Source organism: Myxine glutinosa, chromosome 4 (assembly GCF_964187855.1).
Source record: "Myxine glutinosa chromosome 4, kmMyxGlut1.1, whole genome shotgun sequence".
NCBI lineage: Eukaryota > Metazoa > Chordata > Myxini > Myxiniformes > Myxinidae > Myxine > Myxine glutinosa.
Window position 1 is genome coordinate 190,487,032 of NC_136264.1, and position 18,300 is coordinate 190,505,331.

An 18,300-nucleotide genomic window follows, 5' to 3' on the forward strand; every position below is an offset into this window, starting at 1 on the left:
ACGTCCCCTCCGAGCGCTGTGACACCTCCCCGCATCTTCTGGACCGTGCTTTATCCTGTCCCCGAGCCAAGGTGCACCTTGTGCTATCGACCTACCTGTCCCTTCCTGCCATCAATCCCTGTGTAGGTCTGCCTTGTTCCGTTTGTCTGTGGTCTGTCTGGGCTAAGATAAGACGGTAATTAAGTGCCCATCACTTCTGTGTCTTTACCTCACTGCCTTGTAATCTACCCCTTTTCTCCACCACTGTAATTATACCCTCCTCCGGAGGTCTTGAGAACTGTACCCCTTGCGTCGTTTCCTCTTTCCCAGTCGTCGTGTCCTTTCTATCATTGATTTGGCATAGCGCGATTTGGCCAACGTCTGGGTGAATCGGGTGAGTTGGGGAAGAATCAGGGGAACTGTTCGGTCGCGGTAATACCAACCGCTCGGTAAATAACATCTTTAACCGCATCCGCAACAATATATATATATATGTATGTATATATATATATATATATATATATATATATATATATATATATATATATATATATATATATATATATATACTCTTTTTTGTGTTTTTTGGGATATAGCAGAGTTTGCAAGCTCTCCTGGAGTCTTTCTCCTGTATTGTATGTAGGTCAGTTGGCATCCAAATTGTTCTGTACATACATGTACCAATACAGGACAAAAGGATGAGTATCGACATCGGCAGACAATTACATGAATTACAAGGATATTCGTATGCAATGAAAAAACACATATGGTTATATGTAATTTGAACCTGAGTTCCCAGCATCATAAGGATGCCGTTACCGTGTGAACAAGAATCGGCCAACTGGGTGTTGTGTTTGTTCGTACATTTTGGAATAAATGGTGAAGATGTAATATAGTGTGCACGGGATTGTTGACAGTGTAAAAAGTACGGAAACACATGAGGAGTTCATACTGTACGAAGTGAATGAATAATTCACATAGGTTTCTCCCCACCAACTATTCCTCGCCACGCCCACTCCCCAACCGTCCACTAAGCCCCTCCTCTTACCTGACGAGCAGCCAAACTGCTTGTCGCCCTGTCTTGTCTCACGGTGCGGCCACAAGGACTGCAATACTCCAATTAAAAGGTAAAAACTCTCCCTTTGCTTTTAATATTTTGCAATGCAATCATTCTGAAATTGTGTTCATCATCCTCTTATAAATATATCAAATCGTTTTCAAGTTGCGAATCGGTAATAGTTATGATTTATGTGTAAATCTGAGCCGCCTTATTGTGGTCCATAGAATGCCCTATAGCTCGGCAATGCAGGTGTGTTTAACATACCTGAGCACGGGCCTGGGAGATGAGATCTCTAATTATCACTTTTCAGACTTCACAGGGATATCTTGAAACAGAGAAATGAAGAATCACATTTGGATCTGTCTGGGTAAGTTTATGGTCAAGTTGCTGGAATATGCCATTTTGAAAACGAATTTTCTTTTCTATGAACATAATCATCATCATCATCATCATCATCATCATCATCATCATCATCATCATCATCAACATCATCATATAGCCCTGGTTTTACATATTGATCAGATGTCAACGATATATCAAGTCGCAAACTTTATTCAAAATGTTATTTTTATATCTGATCGCAATGTCATTGAATCATTCCCTCCACGTCTTGAAAATTGCGCTTATCATACTTAAGCGAAGTTTACATAAGTTTACATTTTATTTGTGGATGAGTTAACTTTTTGAGTTAACATACCACAAGTTAACTTTTTATTTACATATTAATTGTGGATGTTAAATATTTCAAGATGATCCAGAAGTCATCCACATGTGCTAGTATGTTTCACGTGTGTCCAATGATTATGCCACATGTGTCCCTGTCCAGTCAATGAAGGTTCATATAATTGGTCTGCTTGTGTCCATATCCAGGTGAGACAGGCTGACTGTTGTTTTACTATATGCAGGTCTGAGTAAATGTATCTTGTGACGTACCATGCCCTTCAGCATTCCTGGTCGAATGATTATATGGGACAAACTGTACAAAACAGTGTCGCCATGCTCTTGTCAGACAATATACCAGGGGCACACATGTTGCTGATGCCGTTGATTTACTCTATAGAAATTAATTAATTGAAGCATGACGTTGCAGAAGAAATCCCCGGATGTTTTATTATCCTAGGAATTTTAAACACGATTTTTTTTCGTAGACTCAAAATTCGATGAAGGTGATAAAGGGCGAGTACAGACAGGCCTGTGATGATATAATACTTGGAGATTTACGATGAATGTATGTCGGTCTGCACAAGTGTTGGAGATATATATATATATATATGTTCGAGGTTTTGGACAAACCTAGCGTGCTTCCAGGCACCATGTGTGATTTTATTTTATTTTTTTGTCATTTTGTAAAGAGCTTCAACAAACTAACTTATGGAATGTACAAGATGCAAAATTATCCTCGGTGCACCAAACACCACTTGCTACCCTCGCAGGAGGACAGTGTATTGCATTTGAGTCCGTTTGTCTGTTTGTTTGTCTGTCTGTTTGTCTGTCTGTTTGTTTGTCTGTCTGTTTGTCTGCACAGAATAAATATGATTTTTCTCGGCAACCGTCGGTCCAATTGACAGGAAATTTCCACCATAGATGCAACTCCACCTGTGTAATTTTTTAATGATAATGATGACGTTATAGGTCATGGGGGTCGGCCGCCATCTTGGAAAAACCGAAAAATTTGCACCTCTATATTTCTGAAAGTGCTGCATGGAAAAATTGAGACATGGCTCATTGTAAAGAACTCTCCATGGCGAATAAAATATGCTAATGATGATATCATAGGTGCCTCCATTATGACGTCATAATTGGACAAGTACAAAACTTCATCCGATCAAGATGAAATTTCTTGAACATCATCTAGGGATAAATTGGTGGAGAAAAAAATAATAACGATGATGTCATCGGTCACGTGGTTCGGCCGCCATATTTGTTTTTAACACAAAAGCCTTAAAAACCACTGAAAACACATCCTGGTGAGGGTCTGCAATCTTTGATTGCTCTTTCTTGTTTGTATTTGTAATGAAGCTGGCAACAAAAAAAAGAAACGACAGGGACAGCATGGATAAACACAGTTGGCTGCAACTATCGGTGACACCTCTTCGTGGTGGTTGTTCCCCCCAATGCAAGTCGGGGGCCAAATCTTCCCTCCTGACCCGGATTCGTCAGGGCAGTGCGGTCACGGTCATCAGAGTGCTCCTGGGAGATCGATCGGCTGTCTCCGTGCCGTGGGCTTGGCCGAAAGAACTGTCTGGGGCTATACAACAACTACAGTGGCTTGTATCAGAAAATAGGATGTGTGTGTGTGTGTACATATATATATATTCTCATTTAACGGCCACTATTATCCCACCTTGCGGGGTCAGCCGGGGGAAGCTTGGCTCAAGTCTTCACGAACCGGTTGGCCAGGCCTGAAATTCGCCTAGTTAGGGCAGGAATTTGGACTTTGGCCATGGTGCCGGTAATAGCTCGCCTACTCTTTGACTCTTTGCGAAGGACACCATGGGATCTTTAACGTCCACAAACACATGCTGACAGACGGAATTCACAGTTTAACGTCCATGCGTGGTACACACATTGATGAATCACCCTAACTGTAAAACACAAAACTGACAGCTTATAGCTGGGTCGGGCTTCAAACCCAGGATAGACAGCTTAGAGGCGAGTGTGCGTACCTCGAAGCCATCCTGTCAGTATATATATGTATATATATATACACTTTTGGAGAGCCGGCCTCGCAGACCGAAATTGTGACGGTGTCACCCGAAAAATTTGAAATTACGAAATTTGAAAAAATTTGAAAAAAAAATTACGGAATTTCAAGTGGCCCAATATCTGAAAATGTTCGCAACATATTAATGTACATTTGTGCCAAATTTGGTGCTTGTTTCACAAAATGCACAATTCTTTTGAATATTTGGGCTAAGCCGCCCCACTACAAGACTTTTATTGTCATAAAACCAAAGTATTAACGTAAACATGAACTCATATACACGATACTTACCAGAGAAGATGATGAGGGGGGGGGGGGGGGGGATTGGTGGGGTAACAGCATTTTGTAATCACCATGTACAGCATAATACATTTCTCTATATGTGAAGTTTATTTTGTAATCGCCATGTACAGTATAATACATTTCTCTATATGTGAAGTTTATTTTGTAATCACCATGTACAGTATAATACTGTCGTGCGACTCCCCTCTTGGTTAAGACCGTGGGATCGCGGATGGAATATCGAGCTTCATGAGGCGTTTATGCAATCCAATTGATGGCGGTTTGATACACGAGAAGGGGGGGGGGGGTTCGGGGGAAGAATGCCGGCTTACCTGATGGTCCAACGATGTCTTCACCCTTGGAAAAGAACTCACAAACGAAAACGGGATTAAAGTTGGTTTGGGAAAATAATACAAGGGTTTATTTAAAATAAATATCGGGACAGGGAAACGCGATGAGAAAACTAAATCCCCTATTGAGCGCTCTTACACACACACTTCGAATATACGATGGGAAGGATAATAAAATAAATGTCTCGTCGTGTTGTGGAATGTGGTGTGTCTTATCTTAATCAGTAGTCTGCAGTCGTCAAGGATGGTCCGGCTCCGAGCGCAGTCGTCCGACCGCGGCTCCAGTCAGCGGGAAGTAGGCCTTGTTCCGCCCCCACTCGCGCTCCACCAGGCCCACGGACGCCGCTGCACGCCAAGCCTCGGTTCCCCGCGCGATCGTTCGCGAGGTTCGTGTGTGAATCTGGGTAAGAGAATCGTCGGCGCGCCAACGTCCTTCCAATTCCAACAAACGAGGGTCCAAACGGGACAAGATCCAACACAAGATAGGGTCCAGCGCAGGACAGTCAAGGGAAGGCAAGAGACAAAGGGAAGAGCTCTGGGCAGGAAGCAACCAGGAACGAGAAGGCCAAGGGAAGAAGAAGACACAAAATGCCGGTGAGCAAGAGTTTTACTCGCCGTCTTCTGACGTCACTGGCGCTTTTTCTCCAACCAGTGCCTCGCTTCTCACCTTCCCGAATCTTCTCACCGCGTTGGTGTCTTCTCATTGGCTGAGCGCTTTGCGCCCTCCCATGCCATTGGTCGGTGGCCAACCACAAATCCTTCTTTTTCTCTCAAATCATGGGGAAGCTCTCTGCCCTTACTCTGACCAATCGCATGTCCTCCCTTACTCTGCCAATCGGTGTGGTGTTTTCTGCTCACCCCTCCCTCTGGCCAATCAAGAGTCCTCCTGGGCCTGGCTATTGCCCGCTTGTTCAATGTTCGTCTTCATGGTGGTGCACTGCGTGGCCACTGCCTGCTTGTCTTTCCGGTTTGTTTTATCGTCAGTCATTGTAAGGGGGGGAGGGGGGATTTAATTAATGTGTGCACTCAGGGCCTATCTAAGTGTCTATAAGAGTATGGTCTATAAGAGAGTGTCTATAAGGGACACAGGTATGATCACCAGGTCTGACACACAGGGGTCTTATCTTAGTCCCCACAGCTATTTAACATGCCCGCCCCCTTGTGGCGGGGACAAAGATACGCACTTATTCTGAAAAACCGCCTAAACACAGAACTTATTATAGGTGAGGTTCCCTATCACGACAGCCGGACACCTACCTATGCAGATCTACCTGGATCTATATATTCCCCTCTATCCCAAATTCATAATAGTACATTTCTCTATATGTGAAGTTTCTTTTGCAACCACCATGTGGTATGTATAGTACAGTATGTATAGTACATATTACATGGTATGTATAGAAATGTATAGTACATTTCTCTGTATGTGAAGTTTATTTTGTAACCACCATGTACGGTATAGTACATTTCTCTTTTTTTTTTTTCTTTTTTTTTTGGGGATACAAGATCGAGGCTCGTGAAAGAGCGAACATTAATCACACAGAAAGACAAACCGACACGACACATAAAACATATAACATCGGGAGCGGTAGACAAGATGGGGAGACAGGGGGAAGGACACAAACACAACATTTGAGAGCAGGGACCGAGAGACATGGAGACATCGAGAGAACTGTGGGAGGGAGAGGGCTTTGGCGGGGGGGCATGGGAAGGGGGGGGGGGTGGGAGAGGTATAAAACATATGGACACTGCCAGGACTTCCAGGAAAGAAGTTGGAATTTCAAACAAGGTGGATCTGGGGTGAATTAGCGGGGGTAGAAAAGATCACGGTTTTGGATGGGGGAAGATAAGAGATGGTGGTGAACAGCTGTTTTAAAGACCTGGAGGGAGGAGTGGGATTGAAGGGAGTGTGGGAGTTTGTTCCAGAGGCGGGAGAAAAGAGGAATGAAAGAGTGAAGGTGAGCAGAGAGCCGAGATTTCGGCAGTTTAACCATCAGAGGGTTGCTGGCAGATCTTGTGCGACCTGTCGGAATATTTGGGGGACAGAGCACAGAGAGAGCTGGGGGAGCAAGGCCAGAGAGGAGTCGGTAGAAGACAGAAAGACCACCTACCTGCCTGCTGTGAGTGAGTGAAAGGCCCTCAGAGATAGCTTCATCGCGGGAGATTCCAATAATTCTGAAAGCTTTGGTTTCAACAGCGTGAAGCCGAGCTAGGTGTGAGGCAGGAGCACCGGCCCATAGGGGAGAACAGTATTCCATTGAGCTGCGGATGAAAGCCTTGTATGTGGTGAGGAGCTCAGGTGTGTCGAGGAAGGACTTCGCACGACGGAGGATGCCCAGTCGGCGACTGGCTTTGGAGGCCAGCTTGGAAATGTGGTTTTCCCAAGAAAGATCATGGCAGATAGTGAGACCCAAAAGCTTGAGCGACAGAACTTCTTGGAGAGGATTGTTGAGAAAGTAGATGGGAGGGTTATCCAGTCGATCTTTTCGGAGAGACATAGTAAGAGTGTGAGATTTGTCAGGGATGAAAGACATGTTCCACTTGTTTGACCAGTCTGTGATTTTGTCCAAGTCTTCAGAGAGTGAGGAGGCTGCAGACTGCCGATCTGAGGGAAGAGGAATGGAGCGGCAGAGAGTGGAGTCATCAGCAAAGAGATAGAGAGGATTTTCCAGAGAGTCGGAGAGATCATTGATAAAGACCAGAAAAAGCACAGGACCCAGAACACTGCCTTGGGGAACTCCAGCCTGAACAGGAAGGGGAGATGAGAGAAATCCATTCAGGGCCACACGTTGACTACGACCAGAGAGGAAGTCCGCAAGCCATGCATGGAGATTTCCATGGATACCATAGGAGGAGAGTTTGGTGATCAGAGCTGGGTGCCAGACCGTATCGAAGGCATGTGATATGTCAAGGGAGACAGCTCTGATTTCCTGTTTGGCATTGAGGACCTCCATCCATTGTTGAGACAGCAGAAGCAGCATGTCCAGAGTAGAGTGACCTGGTCTGAAACCAAATTGATGATCAGAGATCAAGCCATTGGAGAAGAGGAAAGATTTGATATCCGAAGCAATGATGGATTCCATGACTTTGCTGATAATTGGGAGCAGGCTGATTGGTCTGTAGTTGCAAGGATCTGTTATTTCACCTTTTTTGTGTCAAGCGGTAATGTTTGCTGATTTCCAGGATGTTGGCAGATGACCTTGAGCAAAAGAGAGGGTGAAAAGAACAGAGAGAGGGTGAGATAGAGGGTTAGAGCAGGATTTTAGGACCCGTGGGCTGATGCCGTCTGGTCCAGTTGCAGAATCAGAGTCGAGGTTAGACAAAAACTCCTCCACCTTGTCAGGAGAGAAGGACACAGAGTCCAGGAGCAGTTGGGTTCGACTGGGAAAGGTGGGAACAGAGAGAGATGGGTTTGGGACTAAAGATTTTGAGGCAAACACAGAGTTGAGGCATTCGGCTTTGTCACGTGCGATGTCAACTGTGTGGCCATTTGAGGTAAGGGAGGGGATGGAGGGGGAACAAACACCAGAAATGGATTTGACCAGACGCCACCAGGATTTGGAGGAAGGAGACAGGCTTGAGAGTGGAGAGATAGTGCTTCCTGGCACTCCTGAGGGTAGACACACACTTGTTCCGAGCTTGGTGGAAGGAACTGAGATTGCCTTCAGTTGGATTAGCCTTCCAAGAGGCTAATCTGAGCAGAGAGCGGGGGTCGCACATACAGAGCCTTCCAAGAGGCTCTGTATGTGAAGTTTATTTTGTAACCACCATGTACAGTACAGTACATTACATTTTTGTCGAATGCACAGTTGATTTTGCGGTCTTTTGATTTTGGGTATCATGGTCACGTGACAGTTGTAATTCCACGATGTTTCCACAAATCTCAGAGATTGTGAGTTGGAACAGGCGACTGTTACTGGCGCTGACAGTTTTGATCACTGTTTTTATGAAGTCGGTGACAGCATGATAGGGGAGAAAAAGGGTTAAATATTCCATGTAAATGCCTGTTTGCTGTTGAGGGAGGAGGGGGGGGGGGAGGGTGGAGGGGAAGACAGATTTGATGTTGGAGGGGGGAGTAAGAGCAAAGATGGCATAGAGTCGTGAGGGGTAGATTGAGGCTTTGGCAAGGGGAGGAGGGTTGATGATTAGGATTGTGCGAGGGGGGGGGGGGGGGTTTGAGAACATGATGTCACATTTTACATAACATGCATGCTTCGTGGGTCCATGCTACATGAAAGGTAATATTTAATTACCCCTGATTAGCGTGTGTGTGTATGCGTGTAATATTAAAATATTAAATCTAAATTTTCCTTGGTGGGTGGAGGGAAGTGTTTTAAGCACCCACAGAAAAATAGAAAAAAAAAACCAAATAGATTTCTTTCAAATGCCAACAGGATTAGAACATCACCGGGCAATGCCAGGTAATCCTGCTAGTGTAAATATATATATATATATATATATATATATTTTTTTTTTTTTTTTTTTTTTTGTTACGGACGCGGTTTAGATGTTATTTACCGAGCGGTGGTATTGCCGCGACCGAACAGTTATTCCCCGACTAGACCCCGATTCCACCCAGACGTTGACCAAATCGCGCTATGCTAAATCAATGATGGAAAGGACACAACGACTGGGATAGATGAAACGATGCAAGGGGTACAGTTCTCAAGACCTCCGGAGGAGGGTATAATTACAGTGGTGGAGAAAAGGGGGTAGATTACAAGGTAGTGAGGTAAAGACACAGAAGAGATGGGCACTTAATTACAGTCTTATCTTATCCCAGACAGACCACAGACAAACGGAACAAGGTAGACTTACACAGGGATTGATGGCAGGAATCGACAGGTAGGTTGATAGCACAAGGTGCACCTTGGCTCGGGGACAGGATCAAGCACAGTCCAAGAGATGCAGGGAGGTGTCACAGTGCTCGGAAGGGACGTCTCTCTTGCTTCAAGCTCAGCGCGCATCTGACGTCACCTCCCTCTTCCTGCGCATGCTCAGCGGGGAGTGACACGCCCTCGGCTGGTTGGCTCCGCCCCCCTGGGGCCGGTCCGCCGCTTCAATTGGGTGCGGGGGTTACCGGGCTCCGCCCTTGACGAGGAGCTGACAGGGAGCCCCTATTTGGGAACCCCGTCGAGCACATGTTCGATGGCGGCTCGTTGGGAAGGCCTCGTGCCCTCCCAACACCCCCTACCAACCAAGCCGGAGTGAGGACGCGCACTCCCTGTGCACGCCGCTGCCGTTGCTGTTGTTGTTGTTGTTGTTGTTGTTGCTGAACCGTGAGGAAGAGCTGCGGGGAGGTATTGGGAGGTCCTAAACTTCCTAACGGTGCCATACAATCACATTCTGGTGCAACGAAGGGTCAGAATTAATGGAAACGAGTCCTTAACTGACATAGACTAAGAATAACTAGCAAGATGTCCTATAGTTGTCTTACATGAGATGCGGTGAACCTGGGCACGACATTTAATGGGGGAAATAGGGGGAGGTCGGGTCTACAGAGTGTTGTTTACAGAAAATGGGACTAGGGAATGGGGGATTGGGGATAGTTGGGAAGTATTGAGGAAATAGGGGAATATTTACAAGCGGATATGGATGGATGCAAATCCCATATCCGCAACAATATATACATATATATATATATATATATGCTATATATATATAGGCTATATATATATATATATATATATATATATATATATATATATATATATATATATATATATATATATATATAGTATATCAGTAATTGATGGGGTTAAAACAAAAAACTTGCTTCGATTGGAGAGAATGGGGGCAATGGAACCGTAGATTCGGTCTAAATGTTACTCTATATGATATGAGCTTTGCCGTGTGGAGGTTTTAGAGTTGGAGAAAAGCGAGATGAGGTTGAAAGGTGTAGACAGGTTGAAACTGAAGGAATTCACAAACATCACTCCAATGGAATGCTGTAAAACTTTAATCCACGTGTTTTTGAACCCTCGTGTGATCGTTGAAGCAAACAGTTAGCTGCAAAGTAAACCGAGCTCCCTCGTTCCCCACTTATACACTACCCTGGCACAGGGCCGTGACCAGGACACCCAGCCTGCCCGCCTCATGTATGTCTGCTTCATGTCATGGTCATGCCTCCTCGCTTAGAGTAAATAAGTTCCTTATCAAATGCTGGCACGCAAATCGGCTGTTTCTTTGTAGCTCAATGTTCATTTATATAACTAGGGCATGCCCGTACTATATATAAGCTAGGACGTGCCCGTACGTGGGTGCCCGTTCCTTGCAAAAAAAAAAAAACTGCAAAAAAAAAAAAACTGCAAAAAAAAAAAAAACTGCAAAAAAAAAACAATGGTTTGGTCCATTCGCAACGACCACAGAACCCCCCCCCCTCTATTTACATGAATGGTTTGGTCCATTCGCAAAGCCAAAGCGAACGACCACAGAACCCCCCCCCCTCTATTTACATGAATGGTTTGGTCCATTCGCAAAGCCAAAGCGAACGACCACAGAACCCCCCCCCCCCCCTCTATTTACATGAATGGTTTGGTCCATTCGCAACGGCAAAGCGAACGGCGAACGGCTAAATCGCCATAGCTCGGTAAGTACTTGTCCGATTAATTTCAAACCTTGAAAAGGCACATCCTCGGGTCCCCAGCAATATACCTGGCAAGTTTCAAGTATATCGGACCGGTAGTTGTCGAGAAACAGCGGTCACAGACAAACGTACAGACGTACAGACGTACAAACGTACAAACGTACAGAGATTACTGGAATTATAGATAGATGATGTATATATGTATATATATATGTATATATATATATATATATGTATATATATATATATGTGTATATATATATATATATATATATATATATATATATATATATATATATATACCAGCAGGATTACCTGGTATATATATATATATATATATATATATATATATATATATATATATATATATATATATATATATATTACTATAATTCACCAGATGTCCGTTTTTGTCCGTTCGAAGGTACCGCAAAAACGGCTCAACCGATCGCAGCGATATTTTGGGTGGGTATTCCTGGGACCCCTGGGAGTAAAATAGACTATATTGTTTTTCCAAGTTTTCCAGTTTTTCCAAACACGATGGAATAATATTTACCGATATGAACAGTGATGTGGCTTTTATTGAAATTCTACAAATACTGTTTAGATTTTGATGACAATTACGAACCTGCCACAAATGCGGAAGTGGACAGATGACGGCAATGCGTGGGTTTGATAATATCCCAATACAACCGTCATTCAATCGTAATGTTAAATCGTTAAACGTTAATCGTGTTAATCGTTTTGTTAAAGTATCGATTGATGATTGGAATTGAGTGACTACAATTACCATTTTGAATTCGTAATTGTATTCACCCAACAGTACGGAACTTCACATCAGGATTTAAATATTTGTTTATGTCACGAATGTTGTTAAAAGTTTATTTTTTATATTCATGTTATTTCATTTGTGATTGGAGTTATGCTGTTTGGAATGAAAAAAGATATCGAGTTCAAGTGAATGACGAAATGCAGTGACCTTTTCTACTTTCTAAACGTGAATTCGCGGATCGCCATATGCAGATTCGCCATTGACTGGGAATGGAACAATCGTACCCATTTGTTTGCCAACGGGTACGTTTTTCATGGAAGGCCTTCACAAACTTGCTGTCCATGTCTGACGTGTGACTGAAGGTGCTACAGGAATGTGGAATTTATTGGTTTCATGCTTTAGCATTCGCCGTTTCTGCATTGTCCTTTTGATTCTGGCCTCCCACCCGTGCGTAGTACGGGTACCTCACTAGTATACATAATATGTCATCAGGTAGCAGGAATTCAGGTAACAACAACAACAGGCATTTTAAGGCCATTTTCCCTTCTCGAGCGGGGGTTAGCTTTGCGGGCCCTATGACAATCTTCTCCATTTTGCCCTATTTTCTGCATCTCTCCTTGTTAACCCCCTTACCCGCATTTCTTCTTCGACCATCTTTAGCCAAGTCTTTCTCGGTCTTCCCCGTCCTCTACTTCCTTCTACATTCATTTCCATCACTCTTCTCACCCAGCCACTTTCATCCTTCGTCAACACATGAAAAGGTAGCAGGAAATATATTGGCATGATTTAGCATTACCAAACAAATTCGTTTCACTTTTTCAAATATCATAACATGGGTTAGTAACTGTATATCATAACTAATTGTCATTCAATCACTTAATTTGCTCGCTTATTAATTTTGTCATCTCTCCATTGCTATTCCCTTTTCCTTGCAGTATCATATAGCAAAAATATATTTCCTTTATCGTTTTTTATCATTAGATATTTTCAAAAGAATAATCACATTTCTGTATATCTCTGATAAAAAGCTACTAATCAATTTTTAGAAACTCACATGGACAGATATGCATATAAAAGGAAGTTTGGATTTGTTTAGAAGCCATTTGTCCCATCATGCCTGTGCTTTATCCACATTTCAGCACATCCAACCACTCTAGTCTGTGTGAATTATGTAACTTAGCCCAAGCAGGAAATCTGGCTAAGGTACCAGCACACAATGCTCAATGACCAGCATCAGAAACCCTGGAATATTCCACTCTCTTGCTACTTTTCCTTTTGTGTGCGTCTCTCCTGTTCCTTTTGCATCCTCTTACGTCATGATCCGTTCAGTGTACTGTACTAACTCATCCACAAGCCTTGACTATGAATATAAAAATATATATATACTCATCAGGGCTAGATGCAGACACCTTGAAGAGGCATCCTCACAAAGTACAAAATCCTATGAAAGACTTTGAAATGGAAGATCACCCAGTTATAGGGCACGTTGCATCCAGAAAGGGAACTCCGTTCAGTAGTCTCCACCGATGTAAAAATGAAAACACCAATGTAAAGTCACTTAATAGGGTTCGGGGCCACGATGTGCGGTCAGTATGGCCTTTTTGCACCATGGCATAGAGTCCACCAGCGTCTGAAATTCTGCAGAAGAGATGCAGCACCATTCTTCCACGAGAAAGTCACTGAATTCATACCTGTTGGAGGTGGAAAACGCTATTTCAGGTGTCGTTCCAGAATATCCCATAAATGTTTCATTGGGTTAAGATCTGGTGATTGAGACGGCCATGACATATGGATAACATCAGTTTCATGCTCATGAAACCATTGGGTGACCACACATGCTCTGTGGGAGGGAGTTATTGGGGGTCTCCTCCAGCAGCAATGCTACCCATAATTATGGGCAACCTGGCCTGTGCAGCATTTTTATGCATGACCCTAAGCATGCTGGGATGTTATTTGCTTAATTAACACCTGAGCCACACCTGTGTGGAAGCGGTTGCCCTGTGTGGAAGCCGTTGCTTGGTGTCCCCCATTTACCCAGGTGTTTCCATGTTATTGTTCATTACCTGTACCTTGTTGGTCATCCACCAGAGATCCAAAGCATGCCATAGCCTAGCCATATGTATTATGTCAGAGCAAGTTCTCCAAACAGCAGATGGGTTAAACTCCATCAGAAAAGACTCCAATTGGCACCCAAATAATACATTCGACCTTTGTCTTAAAAAAAGGAAGTGACATCAAACCCAAGTTTGTAGAGCTTGACAAGATGATCCAAACCGGCATTGGTGCAAAGGATTGCTGATCGTTTTCATTTATCCCTCCGTGCAGTCTCACTAAATTGCCACTTTGGTTTTATCTGAAAGTAACCCCACAATTTGCCAAGAAAATGGAAGCTGCCAGACATTTATATCTACACTCTATTGTGGGCCAACAAGTCATTCTGCATCACTGTGTCTAACAAGACAATTCCTTTGCAATGAAATTTACATATTGTTGTGGCAGACTTCTCTGCCTAAGGAAACCAGAGTGAAAATTCCAGGACAATCACAAGGCCTAGTCATAAAAGGTATTGAAATGCAAAAGTCTTGCTTCAATACAAGAGTTGTAGATCCACAAATAATTCAAACGTATTTCATGGAACACTTCCCATCCAATTAGATGGACTACTCCAATCCGTGAGTTTTGGCATAGGCATCCCTCCTTCCCACTCCCCCATCCTGCCCCTTCCCAAATAACCTGGCCCAATTATAATAAGGCCCCTGCTGTAAGTAAGATGTACTCCTGCAAAATGGAAACGTCCATAACCAATTGGTGGAGTACACAAACACTGGCATGATTCTTCATCAAGCACATGCTACAGACATGTACACGAACAATCCGGACCATTTACAGGTGTGGTGGGTAGGGAGGCTTTTCCACAAGTAGCTTGCAACATCGCAACCAAATTGTCTGTTGCCAAGGTATCCTATACAGTCTACAGCACAGATTGCCTCACCAATAAATCCTTATTCCTAACCCTTGCCTTGCAGGTGAACTCTTAGAGACCAGAATTTTCAATGTGGTTTGAAATGTTTCCTTTCGTTTACCTTTTTTAACAGACATCGAGCCTCATGTAAGAATAGGCAACAGAGAGATGAGAAACAGATATATCATTATTGGAGCAGAAAGGGACTTTCAGACAAGAAGAGGAGACATAGGCAATCTTTTAAAATATCCACTGTGTGTTGATGCACTAGATACATTTTCTGCGAGTAAATTAAATGGAATAATATGGTAATTATATAAAACAAGAAGAAAAAGACATACAATGTCATAGCCCCCGTGGTTTTAATAATTTTGCCATATGGAGTTAAAGGCCGTCAGTCGACCATCTTTGGTCGGATTACAAAACAAAATCTTCTGCATATGTAAAGTCACATGTATTGGCTGTATGCCAAGTTTGAATAAAATCGATAAATGAATGTCCAAGAAAAGGTTGAGGATGTGTTCAATATCAGGTTTTTACAACTAAAATTGGCCGCCAGTCTACCAGTCGGCCATCTTTGATCAGATCACAAAATAAAATGAGGTGCATGTATATGCCATCATGTACTGTGCTTGTAGCAAGTTTGAACAAAATCGGACCATGCATGTTTAAGAAAAGGTTTGGTGGGGACACGTTTAAGTCGCAAAATGGCTGCCAGTCGGCCATCTTCGATCTGATCTTGAAATGAAATGACATGCATGTAAGCCATCATTCATGAACTGTGTGCCAAGTTTGAATAAGATCGCTGAATGCATGTCAAACCAATGGTTGAGGAGGTGTTCAATATCAGGTTTTTTACATCTAAAATGGCCGCCAGTCCACCAGTAGGCCATATTTGATCAGATCACAAAAATAAAGTCAGGTGCACATGTATGCTGTCATGTGCTGTCCTTTTGCCAAGTTTGAACAAAATCGGACCATGCATGTTCAATAAATCGTTGGGGACACGTTTAAGTAACAAAATGGCCGCCAGTCGGCCATATTGGATCCTATTGCGAAACAAAATGATGTGCTTAGGTATACCATTATGTACTTTCTTTGTTCCAAGTATGAACAAAATTGGTCCATACTTCTCCGAGATATGGTTGTGGACGCATGCGCACACTGGCGGACGGGTGGGCGGACGTATGAGACCCAATCCATAAGCCGAAGTCCAATGGGGGCTACTAATGTAGATGTGATGTTAGATTATTTTAATGGTAAGAATGATCTTGGTACACAAAGGACAAGTTCCAATGAGTGTGAATATGGCACTGGCATGATGGCTAAAATAGCCTCGTGTCTAACTTCCTTCTGTAAGTAGTCATTGATGTCCAGGATTAACTTTTCTCCATTGCTAATTCCATGAGCAAAGTCAGAATTAAATAAGTTTGCAGCTTCTGCTTGATAATGGACGGAAACAATATTTGAAAGGTGTTTTTTTTTTAATGTTTAAGGGTTTATTGGTGCAATTGAGGAACCATTATTCTCATCACTGTGTTAAATCGGCATTATGGTATTTATAAAAGGCTTAAACTTGCTTGTGCACTTTTCATCATCCTTTCAAACTCTCTGTCTAACCTGCCCACATGCAAGTAGAGCTTATGTAACTTCATCTTGCTTCAAACAGATACCACAGACGTCACGGGGCAGATCTCATTTTTCAGGCTTTGCACTTTCAAATCCGTTCTGCTTTTGGTTCCGTGCAGATAAATCCCACTCAATTCCTTTTGCCTTTATGTTTTTTTGCCATCCTTCACTTCACTTATTTTCTTTCTTTATTTTTGTATCCCTACACATTTAGAGGCTCTCAGCCTATTGTAAGGCAAATTTTAATAATCATTGCTCCCTCTCCTACTAGTGGTAACTTGCAGCAGATGTCCTCACTGAACACTTCCCAAAAAACGATCATATTGCTCGGTGTCTTTTCTCCTGCTTGTTTTTGAAGGGGTTCTATGGAGTGTTACCACAGTGCTTCCAAGGAAGCCCAGAAGCTGTGAGCACAGCAGCTGCTACCCAGCCACGGGAGACCTTTTGCAAGGTCGTGCTAAGCAGCTGACCGCAACATCAACCTGCGGCCTGTTTGGAGTGGAGAAGTACTGCACGATGGGTGATCTCAATGTAAGACTTTATAAACTTGTGGTGGACACTTATCTGATTCTGGATGATTTTAAAAGCGTTCTGTGTACTGAACATTTGGGATTTCTCAATTACCACAAACATGGCATTGACCAATGTATAAAGTTAAGTTCATTGGTTTGGCACTTTATTGGCGTCGCAGGTCTTCAAGAGCTCAGAGGGGTTGTTGTTGTTGTTGTTGTTGTTGTTATAGTGGTTCTTGTTGGGGGTCGATTTTTGAAATATTTGGACCCCACCCACATTTGTCACTTGACTCCACCCACCATCACCATGGCACCTAGAATAAAAAATATGGCCACCATCTCTGGACTTTTGGTGGATCAGGCATGTACATGGCATGTACATGTACATGCCTACAACAGGCATGTAGGCCTCTGCTGATTATATACTGCCCAGATTTGTTGCATCAGATTTCCATTGGCTTTGTTTGAGTTGAGTGTTACAATGAGGTATCCTGAAAAATCTAATCGATGTCGAATAAAAATTATTAGAAAGGTTTAACCAAGCCTGTCAGCATGCATGGTACATGGCTCCCTAAAAAAAATAGCATTACATATATTTTTTGAAGGGCCCCGTATTGTGGTTAAACAATCCGGGACCGTGTGACAAATCAGCTTGTTCTGATAAGAGGTGTCAAATTTATTGTAATAGTGCATTAAATGTGTGTTTCCCAATGGTGCGCAAGAGGCGACTAACAGGGTTTGCGGCAGGAAGGGCATCCGGCCGTAAAACATTGCTTCAAAACGGGGACCACGGTGCCCAAAAAAGGCCAACCCCCACTCTGCGGGGAAAAATGGCCTCTAAAGGTGGTTCCAATGGAGCAGTTCACCTTTTAAGAGTGTTTTAAATGCGCTTTTCCCAATCGGCCTGTTACCAGATTTTGTCGCAGGTTGTGACCACAGTGCGGTCATTCTTGTTTCACTCTGATCGTCTCAAATTAATATTTCATCATCAGTCAGAAGGTGTAGCACATTCAGGAAACAAAAACATGTGAGTCCGCTGCTTCTCAGGAGGAAAGCCATGTATGTTCTAACATTAAGATACCAAAGGGTCGGTGACAAAATCTCATGGCACACCTTTTAGAAGGAAACTTTTCAGTGTTTGTCATCGATGAGGCAAGCAAAAATGCAGGCCTGTGATGCCGAGACATGATCAGGCAGAGTATAGCGGAATGCAGGGTATGCGGCCTGCATGCTTGTGGCTAAAGCGGAAAAAGGCTGTGGAGACACACCCAGCTTTACATGATTGCCTTCCTTTGAAAACCCTTTGGACGGCAGGCAGGTGTTCAGGACAACCAGTAATCTCCGGTGTTTGACACAAGTTAGGTCGGTGTGTTGTATTACCTTGATTTGTAACACTGTTCTTCCGGAACATTCTAGACCCTCCAAGAACTTAAGAATCTGTCGAAATTTGTTTAATCAATATTG

The 18,300-nt window shown here is 43.2% G+C and overlaps 1 protein-coding gene across 4 annotated transcripts in view; it reads left to right on the forward strand.

Moving 5' to 3' along the window:
- Positions 1-1,029: 1,029 nt before the first annotated feature.
- The window catches only part of LOC137425999 (laminin subunit beta-2), a 217,698-nt gene continuing 200,427 nt past the window's right edge, over positions 1,030-18,300 (forward strand). For all 4 annotated transcript variants that reach the window (XM_078776822.1, XM_078776824.1, XM_078776823.1 and 1 more), the window contains exons 1-3: positions 1,030-1,106; positions 1,350-1,406; positions 16,683-16,855. In XM_078776822.1, coding sequence (XP_078632948.1) covers positions 1,379-1,406; positions 16,683-16,855 — 201 coding nt within the window. In that variant the 5' untranslated portion in view covers positions 1,030-1,106; positions 1,350-1,378. The remainder of the gene's footprint in view (positions 1,107-1,349; positions 1,407-16,682; positions 16,856-18,300) is intronic.